The sequence below is a fragment of the Candoia aspera genome, chromosome 1, assembly GCF_035149785.1.
Source record: "Candoia aspera isolate rCanAsp1 chromosome 1, rCanAsp1.hap2, whole genome shotgun sequence".
NCBI lineage: Eukaryota > Metazoa > Chordata > Lepidosauria > Squamata > Boidae > Candoia > Candoia aspera.
The window spans coordinates 53,726,368-53,747,771 of record NC_086153.1 but is presented as its reverse complement, the minus strand read 5'-3'; the positions used below and the strand labels follow the sequence as shown (position 1 = coordinate 53,747,771).

At 41.3% G+C, this 21,404-nt stretch overlaps 1 protein-coding gene across 2 annotated transcripts in view; it reads left to right on the top strand.

Annotated features, from left to right (window-relative positions):
- TMEM63A (transmembrane protein 63A) overlaps positions 1 to 19,412 on the top strand; it is a 51,040-nt gene extending 31,628 nt beyond the window's left edge. The window contains exons 13-22 of one of the 2 annotated variants that reach the window (XM_063304232.1): positions 1,367 to 1,520; positions 2,129 to 2,235; positions 4,198 to 4,284; positions 5,284 to 5,343; positions 7,230 to 7,392; positions 8,989 to 9,094; positions 16,339 to 16,506; positions 17,551 to 17,666; positions 17,873 to 17,938; positions 18,429 to 19,412. In XM_063304232.1, coding sequence (XP_063160302.1) covers positions 1,367 to 1,520; positions 2,129 to 2,235; positions 4,198 to 4,284; positions 5,284 to 5,343; positions 7,230 to 7,392; positions 8,989 to 9,094; positions 16,339 to 16,506; positions 17,551 to 17,666; positions 17,873 to 17,938; positions 18,429 to 18,587 — 1,186 coding nt within the window. In that variant the 3' untranslated portion in view covers positions 18,588 to 19,412. The remainder of the gene's footprint in view (positions 1 to 1,366; positions 1,521 to 2,128; positions 2,236 to 4,197; positions 4,285 to 5,283; positions 5,344 to 7,229; positions 7,393 to 8,988; positions 9,095 to 16,338; positions 16,507 to 17,550; positions 17,667 to 17,872; positions 17,939 to 18,428) is intronic. The other variant, XM_063304242.1, reaches the window with a different exon arrangement.
- The last annotated feature ends 1,992 nt before the right edge of the window (positions 19,413 to 21,404 follow it).

The window sequence follows — 21,404 nt, the reverse complement described above, 5'->3', positions numbered from 1 at the left end:
ACAAACTGTAGACAGGCAGCCATGCTTTTTTTTTTTTGGAAAGTAGTGGTTTTCTCCTTGCAACCCTGCCATGCATTATTGTTCAGTCTTCTCCTGATGGTGGTCTCATGAACACTGAGATTTGCCAATGCAAGAGAGTCCTTTAGTTCCTTTGACATTACCCTGGGCTTCTTTGAGACCTCCTGGAGTATTATATACCTTGCTCTTGGTGTGACTTTGGTTGGTTGACCATTCCTGGGAAGGGTAACAATAGTGCTGAATTGCCTCCAGTTGTACACAATGTGCCTGATAGTGGACTGGTGGAGTGCAAACTCTTTGGAAATAATTTTGTTACCTTTCCTAGCCTGGTGAGCATCAACAACTGTTTTCAGAGGTGCTCAGGAATCTCCTTTGTTTGAGCCATGACACACTTCCATATCCCTGTATTGTGAAGATCAGACTTTGATAGTGAATACCCAAATTCTGTTATTTAAATAAGGCAGGCCCTCCCATACTCACATCTGATTATCATTTCATTGATTGGAACACATGATAATTTCCCCTTCAAATAAACTGATAATTGTAGGGGTTCACATACTTTTGCCAGACACAAATATGTTGCTTGCTTGCTTGCTTGCTTTATTTATCAAATTCCTATCACCGCCCATCTCTCCCGAAAAGGGGACTTTGGATCATTTTCTTCAACAAGCATCATGTTTTTGACTCATTTGTTTAATTGGGTTCTCTTTATCTAGTTTTAGGACTTGTGTGGAGAACAGATCACATTTTAGGTCATATTTATGCAGAAATACCGAAAATTTCAAAGGGTTCGCAAATTTTTAAGCAACACTGTATTTTGCAGGACTCCTATGCTCTACAGTCAAGATTGAGCACGCAAATCCTTGTTTTAAAAGCTATTGCTTAGCTGATTAACTATTTCAAGGTACAGTATGTGAGTGAGAACTAATCCCTCCTAAGATGAAAGAAATCTAGCCAGTTTTTATTCATGAATCTAGATGAATCTTAAGCTTTAGCTTCTCATTTCAAACATGCTGTGTTGCAGAGATGTGGGAATTTTGATCAGAACTCTTCCACTTGGTAAAAAGTATTGCAGGGGGGACCCTGGTGGATTCTTTAATAAAGGCAACCAAATGCTGCATTGAGAGGAAACTGTGTGTATATGGGGAGGGGGTGTAGATGATGGGGTTGCATTGGGAGAAGCAGCAGGCCATAAGCAATCTTTTGCCTATATAATCCCCACTTCAAATCATGTTTATGTAACTTCCTCAATTTTACATCCTTTTATTTTAAACAAAACAGGTCATCTTAATGCCAGTTTTGGAAAATAAACATTGTTACTGCTGTCTTCTCTATTCGTGCTTGGCAGGAATAATCTCTCAGTTCAAGGACTGGATTGGTGGAGTAGATGGCTTTCTATCAATTTGCTCTTCTTTTTTGTCCTCTTTTTCTTGACAACCCCTTCCATCATTATTACAACAATGGACAAGTTCAATGTAACCAAACCTATTCAATATCTTAATGTGAGTAGTGCCTTATGTCTGATTTTGATCATCTGTACTTCTTTATGCTGTCACAAAAGATTTAGCCCTGTGATGCTTTTTTGCCTTTAACTATCATTCTAATTTATGTAAACCAAAGAAAATATAGATAAGACAAAATGCAGCCACATATAATAAACACTAACACGTATTTCTCAAATATAGGCAAGCAACCTTCATCCCTCAAGTCACACTTTTGTGTTCCCTGGTACACTTCCTGTTTTACTGCCAGAATTCATTCTTCTGCCATGTTGAGATAGGAAACATAAAATTCTATCTTCAGCCTTAGACTCTTCAAGAATTATTTATGTCAGTTCCTAGCCACCAAAAGTTGTTCATTCTGTTTTAAAAGATCTTGCTTAGAAATGGTAATTACCAAATGCTTTTAAAAAATCATAATCTTTGTTTTTGGGTTAAGCTGCTATGCTTATGTTGATCTCTTTCCAAATCCTACCTGCTATCAGTATTCTTTTCACAAGACCAATTTTATTTCAGTGGTTGCTAAGCTGATATAATAAACACATTCAGCTCGGCTGCATTCAAGGGAAATGTGCAGAACTAGGTTATATTTCTCTCTTTTCTTTCCCCAGAATCCTGTTATTAGCCAGTTCTTCCCAACAGTCCTCTTGTGGTCCTTTTCAGCTTTGCTACCAACAGTCGTTTATTATTCAACACTGTTTGAATCACACTGGACAAAGTAAGAGAACTCTTTTCTTTTAGCTCATCAAATTGCATTGGAGGATTTAAAAGATAGGAAAGGCAAGGGAGAATATTCAGAATTAGTAATACCTATTTCTCCCGCATTCTTTTTCTGTGTAATACTGATTTTAGCTTTAACTAAATTACAAAACAAGAGCCACATTATTGTTGTTGTTGTTATTTGTTTATTTATGGTCCAAAACCAAGTCACTAAAATTAAAATACAGCACACCATTAATACATACATGCATAACAGTACATACATACTGTATATATAGTTGCTTTAGTCCTAGAAAAGACCCTGGTAAAACTTAAGCAGAGGGTATGGGACTTGACATTCAGGAAGACAGAGACAAGTTCTCCTATCTCTCTTACAGACAAATTGCTCTCTCCCCTTGGACGCTCCCCAGTTACTTCTATAAGTTTCTGTATGCCCCACACATAGAAGGGTCTTCTTCCTAGCTCATATAGATGCCCTCCCTACTAGGGTAACAGCTATTTGATATGCCAAACTTCCATATGAAGATCAAGTATGTATTTGCTCAAACTTAGCGGTTAAGTCTGTTTCACACATCCTTTTAAAGTGCCCACTGTACTTGCAGTGGTGATCAGAGCTAATACACCCACTGTTGAATCTGATAGACTCCACTCATGAGGAGGAGATTGAGGTTTTCTCACTAAACTATCAGTATCCAGGTGTTTTGAAGGCAATAGCCAAATTTTTATTTATAGCCTTAGCTTATAGAAACTGTTTGATGCCTTCAATGAATTGTTAATTTTATGGGGTTTCTTCCTTTTATATATGTATGTATTATTACGTACATATGTATGTATGTATGTATCATATTTATATGGTTGCCCATCTCACAAAACGTGACTCTGGGCAGCATACAATAAAAAACTATAAAATAATGATTAAAACTATAAAATAGTACTATAAAAACAATCAACAATTAAAAAACATTAATATTATGATTAAAAGGCAAGGAGAGAGCAACAGATAGTAACAACAATGGAGCCACCTCAACAACTCACCATTCCCTTGAGACCCAGGCCTGTTGACATAACCAAGTTTTGAGGGACTTATGGAAAGTTAACAGGGATGGAGCCAACCTCACTTCAGGTGGGGTGATGTTCCACAGGGTGGGTGGCACAGCAGAAAAGGCCCATCTCCTGCATCTCATCAGATGTAACTTCTTAGCAAATTGGACCCAAAACATACCTCTTCCGCTGGACCTGATGAGATGGGCAGATGTAATCAGGAAGAGGTGGTCCCTTGGATAATCTGGCCACATGCCATGAAGGGCTTTAAAAGTCAAAAACAGCACCTTGAATTGGACCCAGAAGTAAACTGGTAACCAGTGCAGCTTGCAGAGCAGAGGTGTAACATGCCGTTCTACGGGCACATAACTGCCTGTGCTGCTGCATTCTGTATCAGCTGAAGCTTCTGGGTACTCTTCAAATGCAGCCCCATGTAGAGAGCATTACAGTAGTCTGCCTGGGAGGTGACCAGGGCATGAGTGACCATGAGCAGAGCCTCCCAGTCCAGGAGGTGTGCTGTATTTTAAATTTTGTGACTTGGCCTTGGACCGTAAATAAACAAATAATTTATTTTAACATGCTGCCTTTTAACTGAAAGCAGTCAACGAAATGATTCTGCAAATATTCAGCGTATAGCTTTTCTTTGGTAAATACTCTGATCAGGTTCAGTATCTGACTTATGAATGCTTGCACTGAGGGATTTTTTTTAAGGTGGAGCTGATGGAAACCAGTGTGAAAACAGCATCATATATAGCAAAAAAAAAACCAACAACCCTACAACCCCACAACAACCCAGAAGCAATTTATTTCCAAATTTTAAACATTTCCATTTGTAACTGTCAAACCTAATGGGATAGAAAAAATTATAGACCATGTTTGACAACATGCCTGTTGATCAGTCATTTTCTTTTTTTAATAGGTCTAATGAAAACAGAATAATGATGCACAAGATTTATACATTTTTGATCTTCATGGTGCTAATCCTGCCTTCACTTGGTTTGACTAGGTAAAGGCTACCTTAAAATTCTAGCTTTCTGAGTATGAGAGGTTTACTTTTCTTTCTTTTTCTTTTTCTTTATGAAATATGCAGCATTGAAATATCTGAAACACTCCTTGTTGTGCAAAAGAAATAATTTGTTTTTTTTTTAATTAGTTATTTTTCTTCCATATTTTTATTTCCTATTTGCCAGTTCAAAATTTACATAAACTGTGTAGAAATAATCAGCATCTCTCTACATTTAAGTGTTTGAGATGCAGAACTGATTTTTTGTCATGTCCATCTTGGGGAGGGGGGTGGGTTGGTGATGTTATTTTTACTTTTTACTCCATTTGAATAATTCTATCAAGAACAAAGTTTCAGTGGATTTTATCCAAAAGCTTTCTCTAATGTTATTTCATTTTGAAATTAAATACATTATAACTCACTTTAATAGGATAGAAAGTTCAAAACAAACATGATACAGGCAGTCCTTGGTTTACGACAGCAATTGAGACCAGAATTGCTGTTGCTAAGTGACAGAGTCGTAAAGCGTGATGTCACTGTGGCATTCAGTGACAGCAATTCCAGCCGTCCCGGTTGACGTTGTTAATCACCGTGGGTCATTAAGTGAGGACCTCACATGGTCACCATTTGCGACCTCCTGCCAGCTTCCCCACTGACTTTGCTTGTCAGAAGCCAGCAAAGAAGGTTGCAAGTGGCGACCATGTGACCACAGGACTCTGGGACGGCTGGAACTCCGAGGATCGATTGTAACTACGACTCGCTCAGCACTGTCATAAGTTTGAACAGTGGCTGAACAAGTGGTTCTTATACAAGGACCACCTGTAGCTTGCTTTTTAAATAACTTTTATACTTTCATTATATGTGTGGTGATAGTAACAGGTGACAGTGAAATTATAGACTTTTTAAAAACTTTTGAAACTATTAAATTCGTTTAACTTAATTTTTCTCTTCTGTTTGATGCTGTAGTAAATTGGAGAAATTAATACCACATATTTCTTTCAGTTTGGATTTCTTCTTTCGCTGGGTGTTCGACAAAGCATCTGAATCTAGAATTAGATTAGAGTAAGTAGCCCAGGATATGCAAAGATATCCTTAGTTACTATTTTATTTATAATCATAAATTTATACCACCCAGTGAGAAGAATTGTACATTGAGCCATAGATTCTTATGTAATAATTTGTCTTGGCAAGTGATTCTGAATAACTAGGAAACGTTGCTCTTCAGAAAGGTCGCTCCCAAAGAGAGCAGGGTCTAACGTTATTCTTCTACTGCAGAGGGAGGCATCGTGAGGTCAAAGAGCAGCACATGCCCTTGTATGCCTTTTATGCAGCATCAGAACCCTCTTTAACAACAATCGCTGAAGGTGGTTTCATATACAGTATCTTTTTTTTTAATTAAAATGCCTCTTAAACTCACCCGAAAACCCAGGAAAAACCGGAGCCTTCCATACACGTAGGATCTCTCTTCTACTTGGAACCACTGCTCCAGCCACTACAGCCTTTTTGCTTTGGTGCAGCCTGTGATGACTGGAACACTCGAGCATTCACTTAGTTATGACTCATAAGCTTTTGCTATACATCTATTTAATGAAGCAAAGTGTTCGGTACAGAGAAAAAGTTGTGAATGGAATTTCCCACGTGTTTCTACATTTTAAACTCACAGTAACTTCAAATTCCCCCCCCCCGCCCTCTTAGGTATGTGCCCCTCCTTCTTGTGCCAGCATCTGGCTGTAACAGTTCTTCCTAGATGACCTTGGTGCAAGGCGCAGCTAGCCCAACCAAGATGATTCCCACTCCAGCCATGCTCCCCCTCCCTGCTGGTCAACTCGCAAGTTGACATGGGTTGCTGGAAGATGGATGCGAGTCTGATAAGATGTTCTGTGAACATTTAATCGGGGAGCCTGAACAGCCACTGGCCACAGATACGTTGCTCTCAATGACCTATGTTCAAAGCTCAAACTATCAAAGCCCTGACAATGGATTTAAATGAGAAAAATGAAATAGTTGCTTGAAACTGTCAGCCAAAAGTGAAGGTTGCGAATTATTTCATGCATTAAGAGAAACAGAATCAGAGTTAGCAGATACTTTTTAGATATAATTCTCTAGTTAATGGGGATTTTAAAAGCATTCCACCAAAAGAATGCCCTGGGGCAATCTATTCAACAAGATTCCCCTGAGAACTAATGCATGTGGTGTGATGGTTAAAGTGTTGGGACTAGGACTGGGGAGGTCCAGGTTTAAGTCCAGCCTCAGACATGGAGATTCACTGAGTGACTTTGGGCTGGTCTATCTTACAGGGTTGTTGCTGTGGGGAAAATTGGAGAAGGGGTCGCTAAGTATACCACCCTTAGGTTTAGAGGGAAGATGGGACATACATCTAATAAAATAATAAATTTTATTTTTGGAAAACTTCTTTCCTCCTTTTCTATGTTATCCATCCTTGACTGTACCTCTAGAATATATTCCATAGGCCATGAGCAGCTACTGACTCCTCTGAATTAGTGGGACCAGCTTTTCTGGGGAGGCATGAAGAGTAAGGAGAAAAATTGTTAGCTTTAAGCCTTACAAAAGCAAAACAGGTACCTTAAGCCTCATTCACAGCACAAAGTACATCCCCAGATTGAAAAAAAAAATGCTTTGTTTTTTCAAGTTTGACTCAGAACTTCCTTTGTCCTCAGAGGAGTTTGCAATATTTGCAAATCACTTTTTCCTATTTCAAAATTCTTCCACCTCTTAAAATAAAAGAGTTTATAGGAAAATCATGGCCATATTTGCAAATCATTGCTGGATTGATTTCATGTATTATGAGTGGACATCTAAGACAATACTGGTCCCTGTTTTCGCTGCTGTCACTCAGGGAGAGGAAGTGAAAGTATTGATTGTTCACTATGGTATCCAGATGAGTGAAAACTCTGAGATAGATTGTATGCCTATTTTTTTCATTGCAGGTGTGTCTTTCTGCCTGATCAGGGAGCTTTCTTTGTGAACTATGTGATTGCCTCGTCTTTTATTGGCAATGGCATGGAACTATTGCGTTTGCCAGGCCTTATGCTGTACACCATTCGCATGATGCTGGCCAAATCTTCTGCTGAGAGAAAAAATGTTAAGCAGGTATCAAATATTTCTATCAGATAAAGCATTTTACATCTAATTCTTGCATTGGAGTGTTTTACATCTCTGCCTATTGGATTGCTGCCCTTCATCCCAAGGCTCTTTGGCCTCTTAGTAGTGCATGAACCATTGATACTTACCATGAAAGCTTCTTTTCTATCTGCATAGAAGGTATCCTTTACTGAATTTACTCTTTACACTTATCCCAGTAGACAGAGCTTTAGATATAGCTATGGTAGGATGCTGAATTTACTCTTTACACTTATCCCAGTAGACAGAGCTTTAGATATAGCTATGGTAGGATGCACCAGCCTCCAGTTATGGTCAGAAAAATGAATAACAGAAACAGTAACCTACTCAAAGAAAGAAAAGTATCCTGGTATATCCTCCCTTCCCTTCCATCCCATAAGCAATACTTATTCCATCCCATAAGCAATACTTATCTTAAGGACAGCTGGATACCTTCCATCCACTGTAGAAAGGAAATCGTATGATAAGTGCTAACATTTCATTTTCCTATAGTGGTGGATGGTATTCTTCACTGGGAGCAAACCAGAGTGCTCTCCATATTTACCATAGGAGAGGAACATGCTGAGTGCGACATGCAGCTAGAAGGAAGGAGCAAAGGAAGGAGCCATCCTATCAAACACCTTCCCACAGAAAAAGGCTTCAGCCAAAGCTAAAATAACTACATCGTAAATAAAGATTAAGAAATATACAGACAATACGTTCATTATCTCCCAAGGACGTGTTGGTGGGCAGAATGGCCACCCTCCTAGTAGAGTGAGCAGTGGCCATGTCTGGAACAGCAGCCAACTGAGATTCATATGCCAAAGATATGCTAATCTACCTGAAAATAGGGAATATAGCTGAACCAATCCACGGTTCCATTGTCAAGCTTTACAGTGAAAGATGACAAGTGAATATCTGCCGGTGATAAGAGCCAGGAGCTTTCTTCATGAGCAGGCTTAATTTTGTATTTGTCTGAGTTGTCCCAAAAAATCAGTACACGTTGGGAATGAGGATGCTGCTGAAATCAGTCCATTCTAGGTAAATGAAATTTATACTATGCTTGGATTCCGGTATATTCCAGATGCTATGTGCCATTCTGCTTGGACAATAAGCTTCCTAGCTATAAGAGCTGTTACCTTTAGAATGTTTAACAGGTTCTACATGAGCCTCATCACCCTAAGAGCTGAGGATAGCCGCCTTCAAAGAGATGCCTTCACCACCATTGGGATTTTCCTGAGCAATGGTGGCCTAAAAAGTTTAGGGAATGAGGGAGTGGGCCTTTGCCCATGGAATGGTATCTCTGCAAGTAATGTTTAGCCTGTGAAGTCTGGCCAGTGTTGCAGTATGTACTAAATTTTCCCATCTAAGGACCTGAAAATTTCATTACAAGTCTAGATTTTACATGTAATTGTATTATATTACACTAAATTAAACAAGTACGCTTTAGTTATCCTCCCAGGTCTCAAAAAATGGCCAGATGAGGAGTTGAATGTTTCTGATGTTGATGCACATTTGCAAAAATCAGTGTCCTTAGAAATTTATATGGATTATTTTCATGTTTAATGTGTTTTGATTTCTTTGTAGCAACAAGCTTATCAATTTGAATTTGGAGCAATGTATGCTGGGATGTTATGTGTATTCACGGTCGTCATGGCATACAGCATTACTTGTCCTATTATTGTCCCATTCGGTAAGTTGATAATGAGTTGGGCTGACTGAAGTGCCAGATAGTTCGCTTGGGAATAATGTTGAGATGAATGCATTAGTTATGTGATACTTTTATTCTTTTGTTATAGTTGAAGTGAATATTTGCCCTTTCATTGTGAAGATGGGGAATCACAAAAATTCATTTACCATTTTAGGAGGTCATGGTACTGTGGTTCTCAAAATATTTTTGGATAAAGTATAAACAATGCTTATGTCATGAGTAAGGATGGCGAGCAGGGGGCTCCCTTCCAGACTGTTAAGCGCATGCGTAGCACTGAGGAATTGGTGAGCCATTCCAAGAGGCACAGATTGGGACCGCCTTAACCTGCGGGGTTTATATGGCTGGGTTTTTCCCACGCTTGTTCAGTTTGTTAGGATTACTGTTATGTATTAGCAATAAAACATTAGAGACCAGTTCCCTGTCTCAGAGTGTTTCCTGGGAGTCAGGACATCAATCCTAACAAACTCCTACTCCCATCAAAAGAGGGAGGAACAAGGAATTAAGGAGAGATTTTTAGAAATGTCTGCAGAAAACCAAGAAATGCGGCTCGCCATCCAGCAATTGGCAGCAGCCCTACAACAACACCAACAACAAGTAGATCTCCAGATCAACACATTACAAGCTGCCATGCTACAGCAGTTACAACAACCAGTTCCGATTAACCCACAACCGGCACCAGCAGCAGCAGCAGCAGCAGCCCCACCAATAGTCTTGAGATCCCAGGGCAGTCTACCAGAGAAATTTGGAGGAGAAGCAGGACAGCTGAGAATCTTTCTCACACAGTGTACTATGTTCTTCGATAGCAGACCCGCAGAGTTTCCCACCGACAGAACCAGAGTCACTTTCATCCTAGGCCTGCTAAAGGGACCAGCTGCCAAATGGGCTATTCCCATGGTGGAGAACAACGACCCGATTCTCAACGACTACCAGAACTTTTTGGCAGGGTTCCGAGCACACTTTGACGACCCGATCAGAGAAGCCACGGCCAGCCGGGAAATTCGGAAGCTCAAGCAAGGTAACGAGGATGGGAATCTACATTGCGGATTTCAAGTTATTAGCAGGAGATCTGGACTGGAGTGAGAGTGCATTAAAAGACCAATTCAAACGGGCTGGATGAAGAGATTAAGAATGAATTAGTACGCCAGGGAACACCAGCTACGTTAGAAGCCCTATATCAGTTATCGGTGGTCATAGATGCCAGACTAGAGGAGCTTAGGCAGATGCAACCGGGGAGAAACGGGACCCTCAGAGCGTTTTCAGGAATTCCAACCCTCCCCGTAGCAGCCGCTCACTCAACACAAGAGGAGCCAATGCAGATTGGGGCAAGCAGGAGACTGATTTCCGAAGCTGAGAGGCAGAGAAGGAGAGATAGAGCCCTTTGTTTCTACTGCGGAGCCCAGGGGCACATGGTGAGAGCTTGCCCAGCGAGAGGCCAAGCAGCCTTAGTAAGACCCCCAGGGCAGGCAGCAGAAACAAGACCCATCCCCATCTCTGTTTCCAATCAGGGAAACTCCGTCGGTCTCCCTCCACAGAGCTCAGCAGGGAGACCATCAATCAATTAAGAAGGGCTCATTCCGAGGATTCCAGACAAGCCTTTTACTACTTACCAGTAATAATCCATGTCAACCCAGAGCACCAGGTCAAGCTAGAGGCCCTCGTGGATTCTGGAGCTTCAACTAATTTTATTGATGCGCAGACCGTACAAGACTGCAACATCCCAACCAGAGAATTACCGTGCCCCGTAGAAGTGGAGACCATTGACGGCCAGCCCCTCAAGGCAGGGCCGATCAGAAGGCTCACAGAACCGGTGCAACTGACAACGGGAGACCACACTGAGTGGATCCAGCTTTATGTTACTGCATCGCTTAATGTGCCGGTAATCCTAGGCACACCTTGGCTGAGGATCCACAACCCCTTGCTGAACTGGACTACAGGAGCAATCTCCTTCCCAGCTGAGGAATGCCAGCACCACAAGATTCAAGCCGCCCCACGCTCTCCAGCAACCAACACAGTCACTGAAGCAGGGGGGGTCCAGTTGCCAGCCAAGTATGTGGATTTTGCAGACGTTTTCAGCGAACAGGAGGCCATAGCACTACCCCTCCATAGGGACTGTGACTGTACCATTGAGTTACTACCAGGAGCCAAAGTTCCAGCAAAGAAACAATATTCTATGTCTCCCAGGGAACTTGCCACCTTAAAGGATTACTTAGACTCTAATCTCCAAAAGGGATTTATCCGACCATCTGCTTCCCCAACGTCTGCTCCGACCTTCTTCGTACCAAAGAAGCCTGACCCGTTGGCACCTGCACCCCAGGAGACACCCATGAGAGTAGTACACGATTTCAGTCCCCTCAATAAGGTAATAAAAAGAGAATCCTATCCTCTGCCATTAATCTCGGATCTGCTAGATCGCTTACAGAGAGCACGCATTTTTACCAAGTTGGATCTCAGGAGTGCGTACAATCTCATCCAGGTGAAAGAGGGCCATGAATACCTGACAGCCTTCGACACCAGGTTTGGCAAATTTGAGTACCTTGTTATGCCCTTTGGCTTGTCTAATGCAGGAGCCATATTTTCCAGATTTATGAATCACGTTTTTGCTGATTTATTAGATAAGTATCTGGTCGTTTATCTAGATGACATATTAATTTTCTCTGAGGATGCCACAACTCACGTAACCCATGTACGTAATGTTTTGCAAAGGCTGAGAGAGAACAGGTTGTTCGCCAAGCTAGAGAAGTGTGCCTTTGATTTAACTGAAGTACATTTCCTGGGCTATATAGTATCAACAGAAGGCATATCCATGGATCCTGCTAAGGTCCAGGCAATTCTCTCTTGGCCACCCCCCCGAAAGGTTAAAGAGGTCCAAAGACTGTTAGGATTTTCTAATTTTTATCACCGTTTTATAAAAAATTATAGTGACCGTACTAGACCCCTCATACAGCTTTTGAAGAAAGGCTCAAAATTCATCTGGGGGGAGAGACAGCAAGCAGCCTTCCAGGAATTTAAGCAGCTCTTTGCATCCCAGCCGTTCTTAAGGCACCCTGATCCCACGAAGCAATTCATAATGTATTCAGATGCTTCAGATATTGCCATTGGGGCAGTGTTATTGCAGTATACAAACAAAGACGAGAATACATTGCTGCCTTGTGTCTTTTTTTCACGCCTGCTCTTACCAGCAGAGAGAAACTATGATGTTTTCAACAAGGAGTTGCTGGCAATTAAAGCAGCATTCCAAGAGTGGAGGCACTGGCTCGAAGGGGCGACCTTTCCTGTGAAAGTTTGTACTGATCACAAAAATTTACAGCTTCTACAAAACACCAGGTCCCTCACCCCACGCCAAATCAGATGGAGCCAGTTTTTCTCCCATTTCAATTTTGTTATTTCTTATGTGCCCGGGTCGCAAAACTGCTTGGCAGACGCCCTGTCTCGATCCTTTCAGGCAAGCCCCACCGCTCACCAGGAGGTACAGGCTACTATATTACAGCCTCACAACTTTGATCAGTCTATGAGGGGGAGCCAGACAGAGATTTTAGCAGCAGGCAGACAAGCAGAGGACCTATTTACAAGAGCCAGAGCTCAGCAGCAACAGGACCCATACGCCAGGGCCCGGATGGATGACCTCCAGAGGGCCCCGCAAGACAATGCCTCACCATTCAATGTGGAGGCAGGAATACTCTGGCATAGTGGGCGGTTGTATATCCCCCCTTCATTAAGGGAAGAAGTACTGACACTTTGCCATGACCACCAAATGGCCGGCCATGGAGGCGTTTTCAAGACTCTCCATAGAGTTCTGAGAGACTACTGGTGGCCCAAGATGGTTGCAGACATAAAGGGTTATGTTGCCTCTTGTCACACTTGCAGATGAGCCAAACCTCTCCCAGGGAGGCCCACAGGCCTGTTGCAACCCCTACCCACCCCCAGTCAGCCTTGGGATACTGTCTCCATGGATTTCATCACTGATTTACCACCGGTCCAAGGGCTGACTTCCATACTGGTGGTAGTGGACCTTTTCACAAAGATGGCACATTTTATTCCTTGCAAGGGCCTCCCGTCTGCACCAGCCACAGCACAGTTGTTTATGGACCATGTCTTCAGGTATAGAGGCATGGTTAATCATGTGGTGAGCGACCTAGGCCCACAGTTCTCTTCCAGGTTCTGGAGGGCCCTTTTCCAGTCATTAGGGGTCCAGATCCACCTGTCATCAGTGCATCATCCTGCCAGTAATGGGCAAGCAGAGAAAATTAACCAATGGTTACAGCAGTATCTCAGGTGTTACACCACTTATCGGCAAGACAATTGGCCAGCCCTGCTCCCCATGGCAGAATTTACTTATAACAACTCTGTACAGTCATCTACCCAGATGTCTCCGTTCCAAGCACTCTACGGGGTTAACCCTCAGGTCTTGCCCACCTCCTCCCAGCAGGGAACTGTCCCAGCCACGGCTGATTTTCTTAAAGAGCAACAAGCCGCACAGGAGTTGTTAAAGGAGCAGCTGAACAGGCCAAAGAGTGTTTACAAGAGAAATGCAGATGCTCACAGACAGGAAGGGCCAGCGATTGCGGTAGGAGACAAGGTGTGACTCTCTACCAAATTTTTGAAATCTACCCGACCATCCAAGAAATTGGACTCTAAGTTTGTGGGGCCTTTCACTGTACTACAGCAGATAAATCCAGTGGCTTATCGTTTACAGCTGCCAGCATCCATGAAAGTCCATCCAGTCTTTCACAGATCATTGCTAGCCAAGGACCCTCCCCCAAGTGCCTTACGATCGCAACTGCCCCCCCCACCACCAGTAATTGTGCAGGGGGAGGAAGAATACGAGGTTGAGGAGATTCTGGACTCTAGGAGGAGGGGAAGGGGCATCCAATATTTCATACACTGGAAAGGGTACCCCGAGGAAGAGCGCACGTGGGAGAATGCCAGGGATGTACATGCTCCAGCACTGGTTCATCGTTTTCATCAGCTTTTCCCTCACAAACCCAAGCCTCGCATTTTACCCGAGATTCCTCTTTCGCCTGAGCAGGCCAAAGAAGCCCAAGCTGAGGAGTTTGTGAGTGTGTATTTCCCCCCCCCCCCCCCCGCCTGAAGCCTGGACTCCAGTTACAGAGGAGGTGGGGGAACCACAGCCTTCCACCTCGGGCTTACAGTTCCCGGGGGGAGGGGGGCTGACCTTTCTAACTCTCTAGATGTTTTCCAGCAGCAGCCACCTGGCCCAGAGGCATTATCTGACTTGGAGTGCAGTACTGCTTCATCCTTGGAGGAGTTTTCCTTTGAAGACTTTCCATCGTTGCCCAGTTCCTATGGGACTTTAGAAGCAGACGGCGAATCTTATCAAGACTCTGGAGGGGAGGGGGCTGAAATGGAATGTGAATCTGGAGGGGAGGGTGATGTCATGAGTAAGGATGGCGAGCAGGGGGCTCCCAGACTGTTAAGCGCATGCGTAGCACTGAGGAATTGGTGAGCCATTCCAAGAGGCACAGATTGGGACCGCCTTAACCTGCGGGGTTTATATGGCTGGGTTTTTCCCACGCTTGTTCAGTTTGTTAGGATTACTGTTATGTATTAGCAATAAAACATTAGAGACCAGTTCCCTGTCTCAGAGTGTTTCCTGGGAGTCAGGACAGCTTATGGTGATATTAGATAATGCATCAGTCAAGGACATGAATTTATGTGTATTTTTGTATACAGAAAATGCAGTGTTGTTTGGTTGAAAATTTACAGCAAATGTGTAGATTGTGTGGTGCAATGCAGATTATAGATGCATTAAAGACCAAGGTAGTGTTTGGCAAGAAAATTTGAATGAATCATGTCACAAAAAGGATAGTTTACAAATTCTAAACAATGAAAAGTGATCAGCACATACTAGTATAGAATGTTGATAGGAACATTGCTTATTCTCAATGAACAAAAACATAATGCTCCCACCCTGTGGAACATGCTGCCCCCGGAGGTGAGATTGGCCCCATCGTTCCTGGCCTTTCGGCGGGGTCTGAAGACCTGGTTCTGCCGCCTCGCTTGGGGTGGAGAGGGGAATAAAGTTACATGGGGATGGTTGTTATAGACCTCCTCCTCCCGCTTCACCACTTGGATTTTTTATTTTTTTTATTTTTTATTTATATTTATATTATTTTTTACTGTATTTTACTTTTTGTATTATTGTGATGGTTTTAATTGATTGTTGTAAACCACCCAGAGTCCTTTGACGGGAGGAGATGGGCAGGGATAAATTAGATAAATAAAATAATAAATAAAAATAAATAAATAATTAAATAATTAAACTCATAAATAACAATGAAAAATGTTATCTGAGGGACTGTCTCACCCCCACTACATCAGCCCATCCCACCTGGTCAGGCAGAGGGCATGTAATGGACCTCGTCCATAAAAGAGTGTTGATGGCAGGGTCCGGGAAGAGAGCCTTCTCTGCCATTGCTCCTGCCCTGTGGAACATTTTTCCCCCAGAGGAGAGGTTAGCCCCCTCTCTCCTGGCCTTCCGGAAAGGAATGAAGACCTGGCTCTGCCATCTCACATGGGACGTGAGGAGGAGCAACCAATCCTGGGTGTGGTTAGCACCCTGAAGGCACTCCCATAAATTAAGACCATTTTAACACCCCTATCTTGGATTATATTTTTGTTTAAGAATATCGTTTTATTGTATTGCATTTTAATGACTATTCTGGTTTTATCTGGGTTTTATTGTAAACTGCCCAGAGTTGGTCTTTGAAGGGAAGGGAAGTTACTACTTGGTTGGGATTTAAAACAAAACTGCCATCTTAATATCAAGCAAATATGAAATGGAAAGATCACACACAGGTTTTTTCTTGTACCATACTATGCCATCCTATGAGTGAGAACTTTGATGAAATCAAAGCACATCCTAGTCAGAATATGGGTTTTGCAGTTATATATGCAATCTATGTTTCAATTTTTTTTTTTTTTGCTAGTTCTAGTGTGTAGAGCCCAGAGTCACTCTTTGAGGGAGATGGGTGGTGACGAAATTTGAAATATAAATAAATAAAATAGAACTAGAAGATACATTTTTTGATGTCTTGATTTATACAAAGCAAAAGGAACCCTGGAAATCTTTTGTGTTCATTTTGCGACTTAATTTATCATGGAGTTGAGTGTGACTTGAGAGAGTCTTTTGGGTGTTGGTAGAAATTTTTGTTAAAACTTTTTATAGCCCTTCTTACTAATTCTGCCATCTTTTTCTTATTTTTCAGGGTTAATTTATATGTTGCTGAAACATACAGTTGATCGCCACAACCTCTATTACGAATTCCTTCCTACCAAACTAGAGAAGCAGATTCATATCGGAGCTGTGAGTCAGGCACTAGCAGCTCCAATCCTCTGCCTTTTTTGGCTGTTTTTTTTCTCGTTTTTGAGATTAGGTAAATATCTGTGGTTCTCTGAAAAAGAATGAAGACATTGCAGCAGATAAATATTTTACATTATTTGTCATGGATGTTCTGTTAATCTGTTGATATATATTTGGATGAGAGCATAGGAGAACAAAGGGACGCGGTGGCGCTGTGGGTTAAACCGCTGAGCTGAGCTTGCCGATCGGAAGGTCGGCGGTTCAATCCGCATGACAGGGTGAGCTCCCGTTGCTAGTCCCAGCTCCTGCCAACCTAGCAGTTCGAAAACATGCAAACATGAGTAGATTATCAGGTACCGCTTCGGCAGGCAGGTAACGGCGTTCCGTGTAGTCATGCCGGCCACATGACCAAGGAAGTGTCTACGGACAAACGCTGGCTCTTCGGCTTTGAAACGGAGATGAGCACCGCCCCCTAGAGTCGGACACAACTGGACTTAACATCAAGGGAAACCTTTACCTTTACCTATAAGAGAACAATACCCTAAAATATAAGGACAGAGGAACAACTAAAGGGGTGATTGATGCTGCGGTCCTTTGAGTCAGTCCAAGAGCAAGCCCATGTAATTTTTGTGGCAACATTTTTCAGAAGTGGCTTCCCAGTACCTTCTGCAAAGTGAGTGTTTGTGCCTTCAACAGTTGAAACTAAAGGGAAATGCAGAGCTATTAACATAATTGACTTTCAAGTCTGATTTGTTTATTTGTTTAATCAATTTATACGGTGGCCCATCCTGCAGTAGTGATGCTTGGCAGTTTATATTGGGTTAAACATAAAATAAACAGTAATATATGTAATGGCAACCTAGTATGTCATTAAATCATCAGCAGATAACACATCATTCTCACAGACTCAATTAAACTCCCTACCCTTATGCCCAAGAAAACAGCCATGTCTGTAAAGCTTTCCGAAATGCCACTAGGGTTGGGGCCAACCAAATGTAAATATTGCTGCTGGCATTTACTGTCTTCAGCCACCTGTGTCACTGCTACGATTGTACCACTGCCTATCCTATCCTGCATCATGACTTGATGTTGACAGATTTTTTTCTCTCTCTTTTAGGATTTAATGCACCTACGACATTACTTACATTCTTAGTTGTATGTATAACAATTGTTGTTTGCATAGGATACACCTGCTTTCGCTTGTTCTGGTATCTGACCCCCATGAATTATAAGGTAAATGAATCAAACATTTAATTTTAGAAAAGCCATATTTTAGATATTAGTATTCTTGTTTTAAACACATAAATGATGTGTTAAAGGAAGGAACCCCCTATATGTTGATAAATATGATAGTTATTTGTAGTTGTAGAATTTTATGTTATACTGTTCACATATTTTGAAAATTATTTAGGTTTAACATTCTTCGTTGATACTTACAGGAAGAAAAATATGTGTCCAGGGATAGAGAAAATAAAACTGATTCCACATCAGGTCCAAAATCTTCTGTAAGCATTTATCAGAGTATAAATATTATTACATGGGAAAATAAATATTCTAAGAAAGGGCTTGTGTCCATTAGCAAGTTCTGAAGTTGCAAAACATTTGCGTTAATGATTTCAATACTAAGAATTTGTATTTTGAATTCTGACCTGTTGGCAAAACATTTCTCTGCAGATAAGGTTTTGTGGGCAACTGAGACAAGAATAGGAACAGGAGTCAAATATTTATATATTTATTTGCATACATACATACATTTATTTATTTATTATCCCGCCTTTATTATTTTTATAAATATGTTTGGAGTGCAAGATTTGTGAGACCTAAATGTAATTTAGCCTGTGGAACTGTAGTAATGGAGTTTGCGTGTGTGTGTTTTATTCCTGTAGAAAGTGCTTGGAAATAAAGCATGGAGTGAGTTAAGATTAAAGATCATAGATAACTTGGAATAATAATTGTCTTGTTTTTTAATTATGTGAAAACCTCTTACCATTCCAGATGTATGTTCCGCATGTTCTGCACTGCGTTGCTACTGAAAGAACTGTTTTATCTTCTGTAGAGCATATGTCCTATGGAGCTACATCAGGATCAGGCACAATGCGGGAAGATATCCTCTGTGTCTCTTACGCTGAGGAGCCAGTTGCTGGAGAGATGTGAAAAATGTGTGTCTTGATATCATGAACTAACGCAAGGTGGCACACTTAGCCCCGTTTCAAAAGAGCAGATTTCACAAATACGTTCTTATGTTGCCGTCTTCTCTTTGAGAAGTATTACCTCTTCATTTAGAGGGCCAGAATTTATGAAGCTACATTCAGGGATTTTCACAAAGATACTATCTTGGAGTAGGTAATTTTAATAGGTAATCACTTCTATTGTGGCATTGCTTACTGAATAAGAATGCTCAGAAAAGAAATTTGAGCTTATTTAATTATTTGCCTTTATAGAAATATTTGTGGGCAAGTGCTAGAGCACTGGTTGCTAAATGCTTGAGGGGATATGTCTGAAGGAACATCTGTTTCTATTAAAAATGTAGAAAAAAACAGGTAAATAAAAGCTGGGGAGTATTCTGAATTCTTGTAGTACCCCCATAGCTTATCAAGTTGGCAGCATTTCTTCCTTGTAAGAGGATTTTTCTATAAAAGTAGAGAAAATGTGCCAAAACCTAAAGGACTTGGGGATGACAAACTACATTTGGCCTAGAACTGTTACATATGGGATTGCATAAGTTATTTTCTATTCACAGTTTTAAGGGCCTCACACAAAGGAAGCTTACCTGTCAAACAATAAAGGATGTGAACATTTTATCATTTTTAATCTCTTAGGTTTATTTTTTTAAGAATCTTTAAAACTGCTAAAGTATCACAAATATGTTACACTGTTTTTGAATTATGAAGTAGATAACATTTTGGCAAGAAGTAATGTTAAATTTAAGTGTAATTAAGCAATCACTTTCAATAAAACACTGAATTCAAATATACATTTATAATTGTTCTTATTGAATTTTGAAACTACCTTTCACAAAATATTGCCAAGTAAAATTTACACTGTTGAGCTCAGCTCCAGAGGAGATCATGGACCTATCCCTTAATTTTCTTGGTAACAATATGGAAATTATGTGGTGTTGCCTTCTTCCAGGATGTTTTTCCAGTTTAAGAGCTCATCTTTATGTCCTACTTGTCAAGACACAAAAACACTTTACTAACAGTTTTTGAGGAACATGTCCTTCCATCTCATCCTCTGCCCATTGCTGAGCCTGTTGCCAGTTTGGAAATGGTGTTTCCTTTCTTCTCACAACACAAAACTACCTATGTGGACAATCTCAAGTGCCCTGAAGCTAAGCTTGGGGATGATGCAGTTAGAGGCAGTGGCTTGGCAAGTTGGCTGCAGAAATACCCCTCCCCATCTGGTTGTTGATCCCTTTGCCTCTATCCCATTTTGGTTTGAACTATCAGTGAGATGGGACTGTGATTTATAATATTGGTTTTATATTCTTTTGTTTGATTTTGATTGGGCTTTTTATTTTATTGCTGTGCACTGCCCAGAGCTATAAATTGTAGGTCAGGCAGTCTTACACATTCTATAAATAAGTATCTGGTCTTTTTCTCTTGACACTGGAATATCAAACTCCAAGGATATGGATAGCTCTGTCAGCCAGGAATCTTGCCTGTTTGGCATGTGGGTATGCATGAATGCTCTGGGGAGGTTTTAAAGTAGGGAAAGTGCAAGATGGAATGGAAGGAGGGAGATAAAGATTGTTTTGCTTGATTCATGGAGAGCTCGGTTGCAGGAGGGAGAAAGAAAAGATTGATCTGGAGGCACGATAGCACTGAGAACTTATGCAATCATATATTTTTTAATACTGAACACAGTAATACAGCATAATACCATTTATATAATATACTCTCTTTCTAGAAAACTGATTTCTATGAATTTTTCCAATTCCCTTGTACAGCATCCAAGTTACTGACGATCACAACATCTTGTAGTGACAGATTTCACAACCTACCTATGCACTGTGTGAACAAGTGGTTCTGTTGTTTCTAAATTTTCCAGTCAAGCTGACTGGATGACTCCTGGTCTGAGTATTTGAGAAAAGGTAAAATTCTCCCTGTCCACCCTTTCCATGGTAAGCAATATCTTATACATGCAGATAACAGTCCTCCCTTAGCGTTCTTTTCAGAGATAGGAATCCCAAACATTCTAGCCTTTTCTGGTAGCAAAGGGGTTCAACCTCCCTGGTTCATTCTGGTTATCATCTTCTGCGCTTTATATTGATACCTTTCAAAAACAGTGCTGTTCTCTCCCGGAGCTTAGCAGTGACATCCACATTTTTTAATCCTGTGAGGTTGTACATAATCATTCTGTAAGCAAAGAGTATATGTAAACTCTTTGCCTATCCAAGTGTACATCTTTTAATGCCTTTTGTTTATAAATAACTATCTTCCAATTCTCTAAGCAGAGTATACTTAACCTCTTTGCATAATGCAGGCTTTCCCCACTTCTATCACCATTTTATTCACATTTGAATTTGTCTTAGACTTACACTTGGATTTCCAGGGACTTGGACTTCTGGTGAAGAAATGGCAAACTGAAGATGGCTCCACTAAAAGCAGTGCCGACAACCATGGCAGAATGAGCCAGCGAGTAGACTGGCTCTTTGTATTCCTCTCTGGACAAGGAGAGGGCTTGAGATTGCCCACAACTGTTCCACACAGTTGCTTCTCATGAGGAGACTGCAAGACAGCAGTCACCAGTGGGTTTAGAGCTCTGGGAGATGAGGGAATAGCCATCTTTTTGCTCAAACCATCGTAAGCACCTTCAAAAGGTCACTGGGTTCACATCCTTTTCTAATCACTTTTGGAAATTGCTAATTAACTGCTTTTCAGCTATTAGGAACCTTTGAATCAAGTTTTACAGCACTATGTGAGTTTCCTTCAATCCTTAGTGAAATAAGCTTTAAATACAACTTCAAGG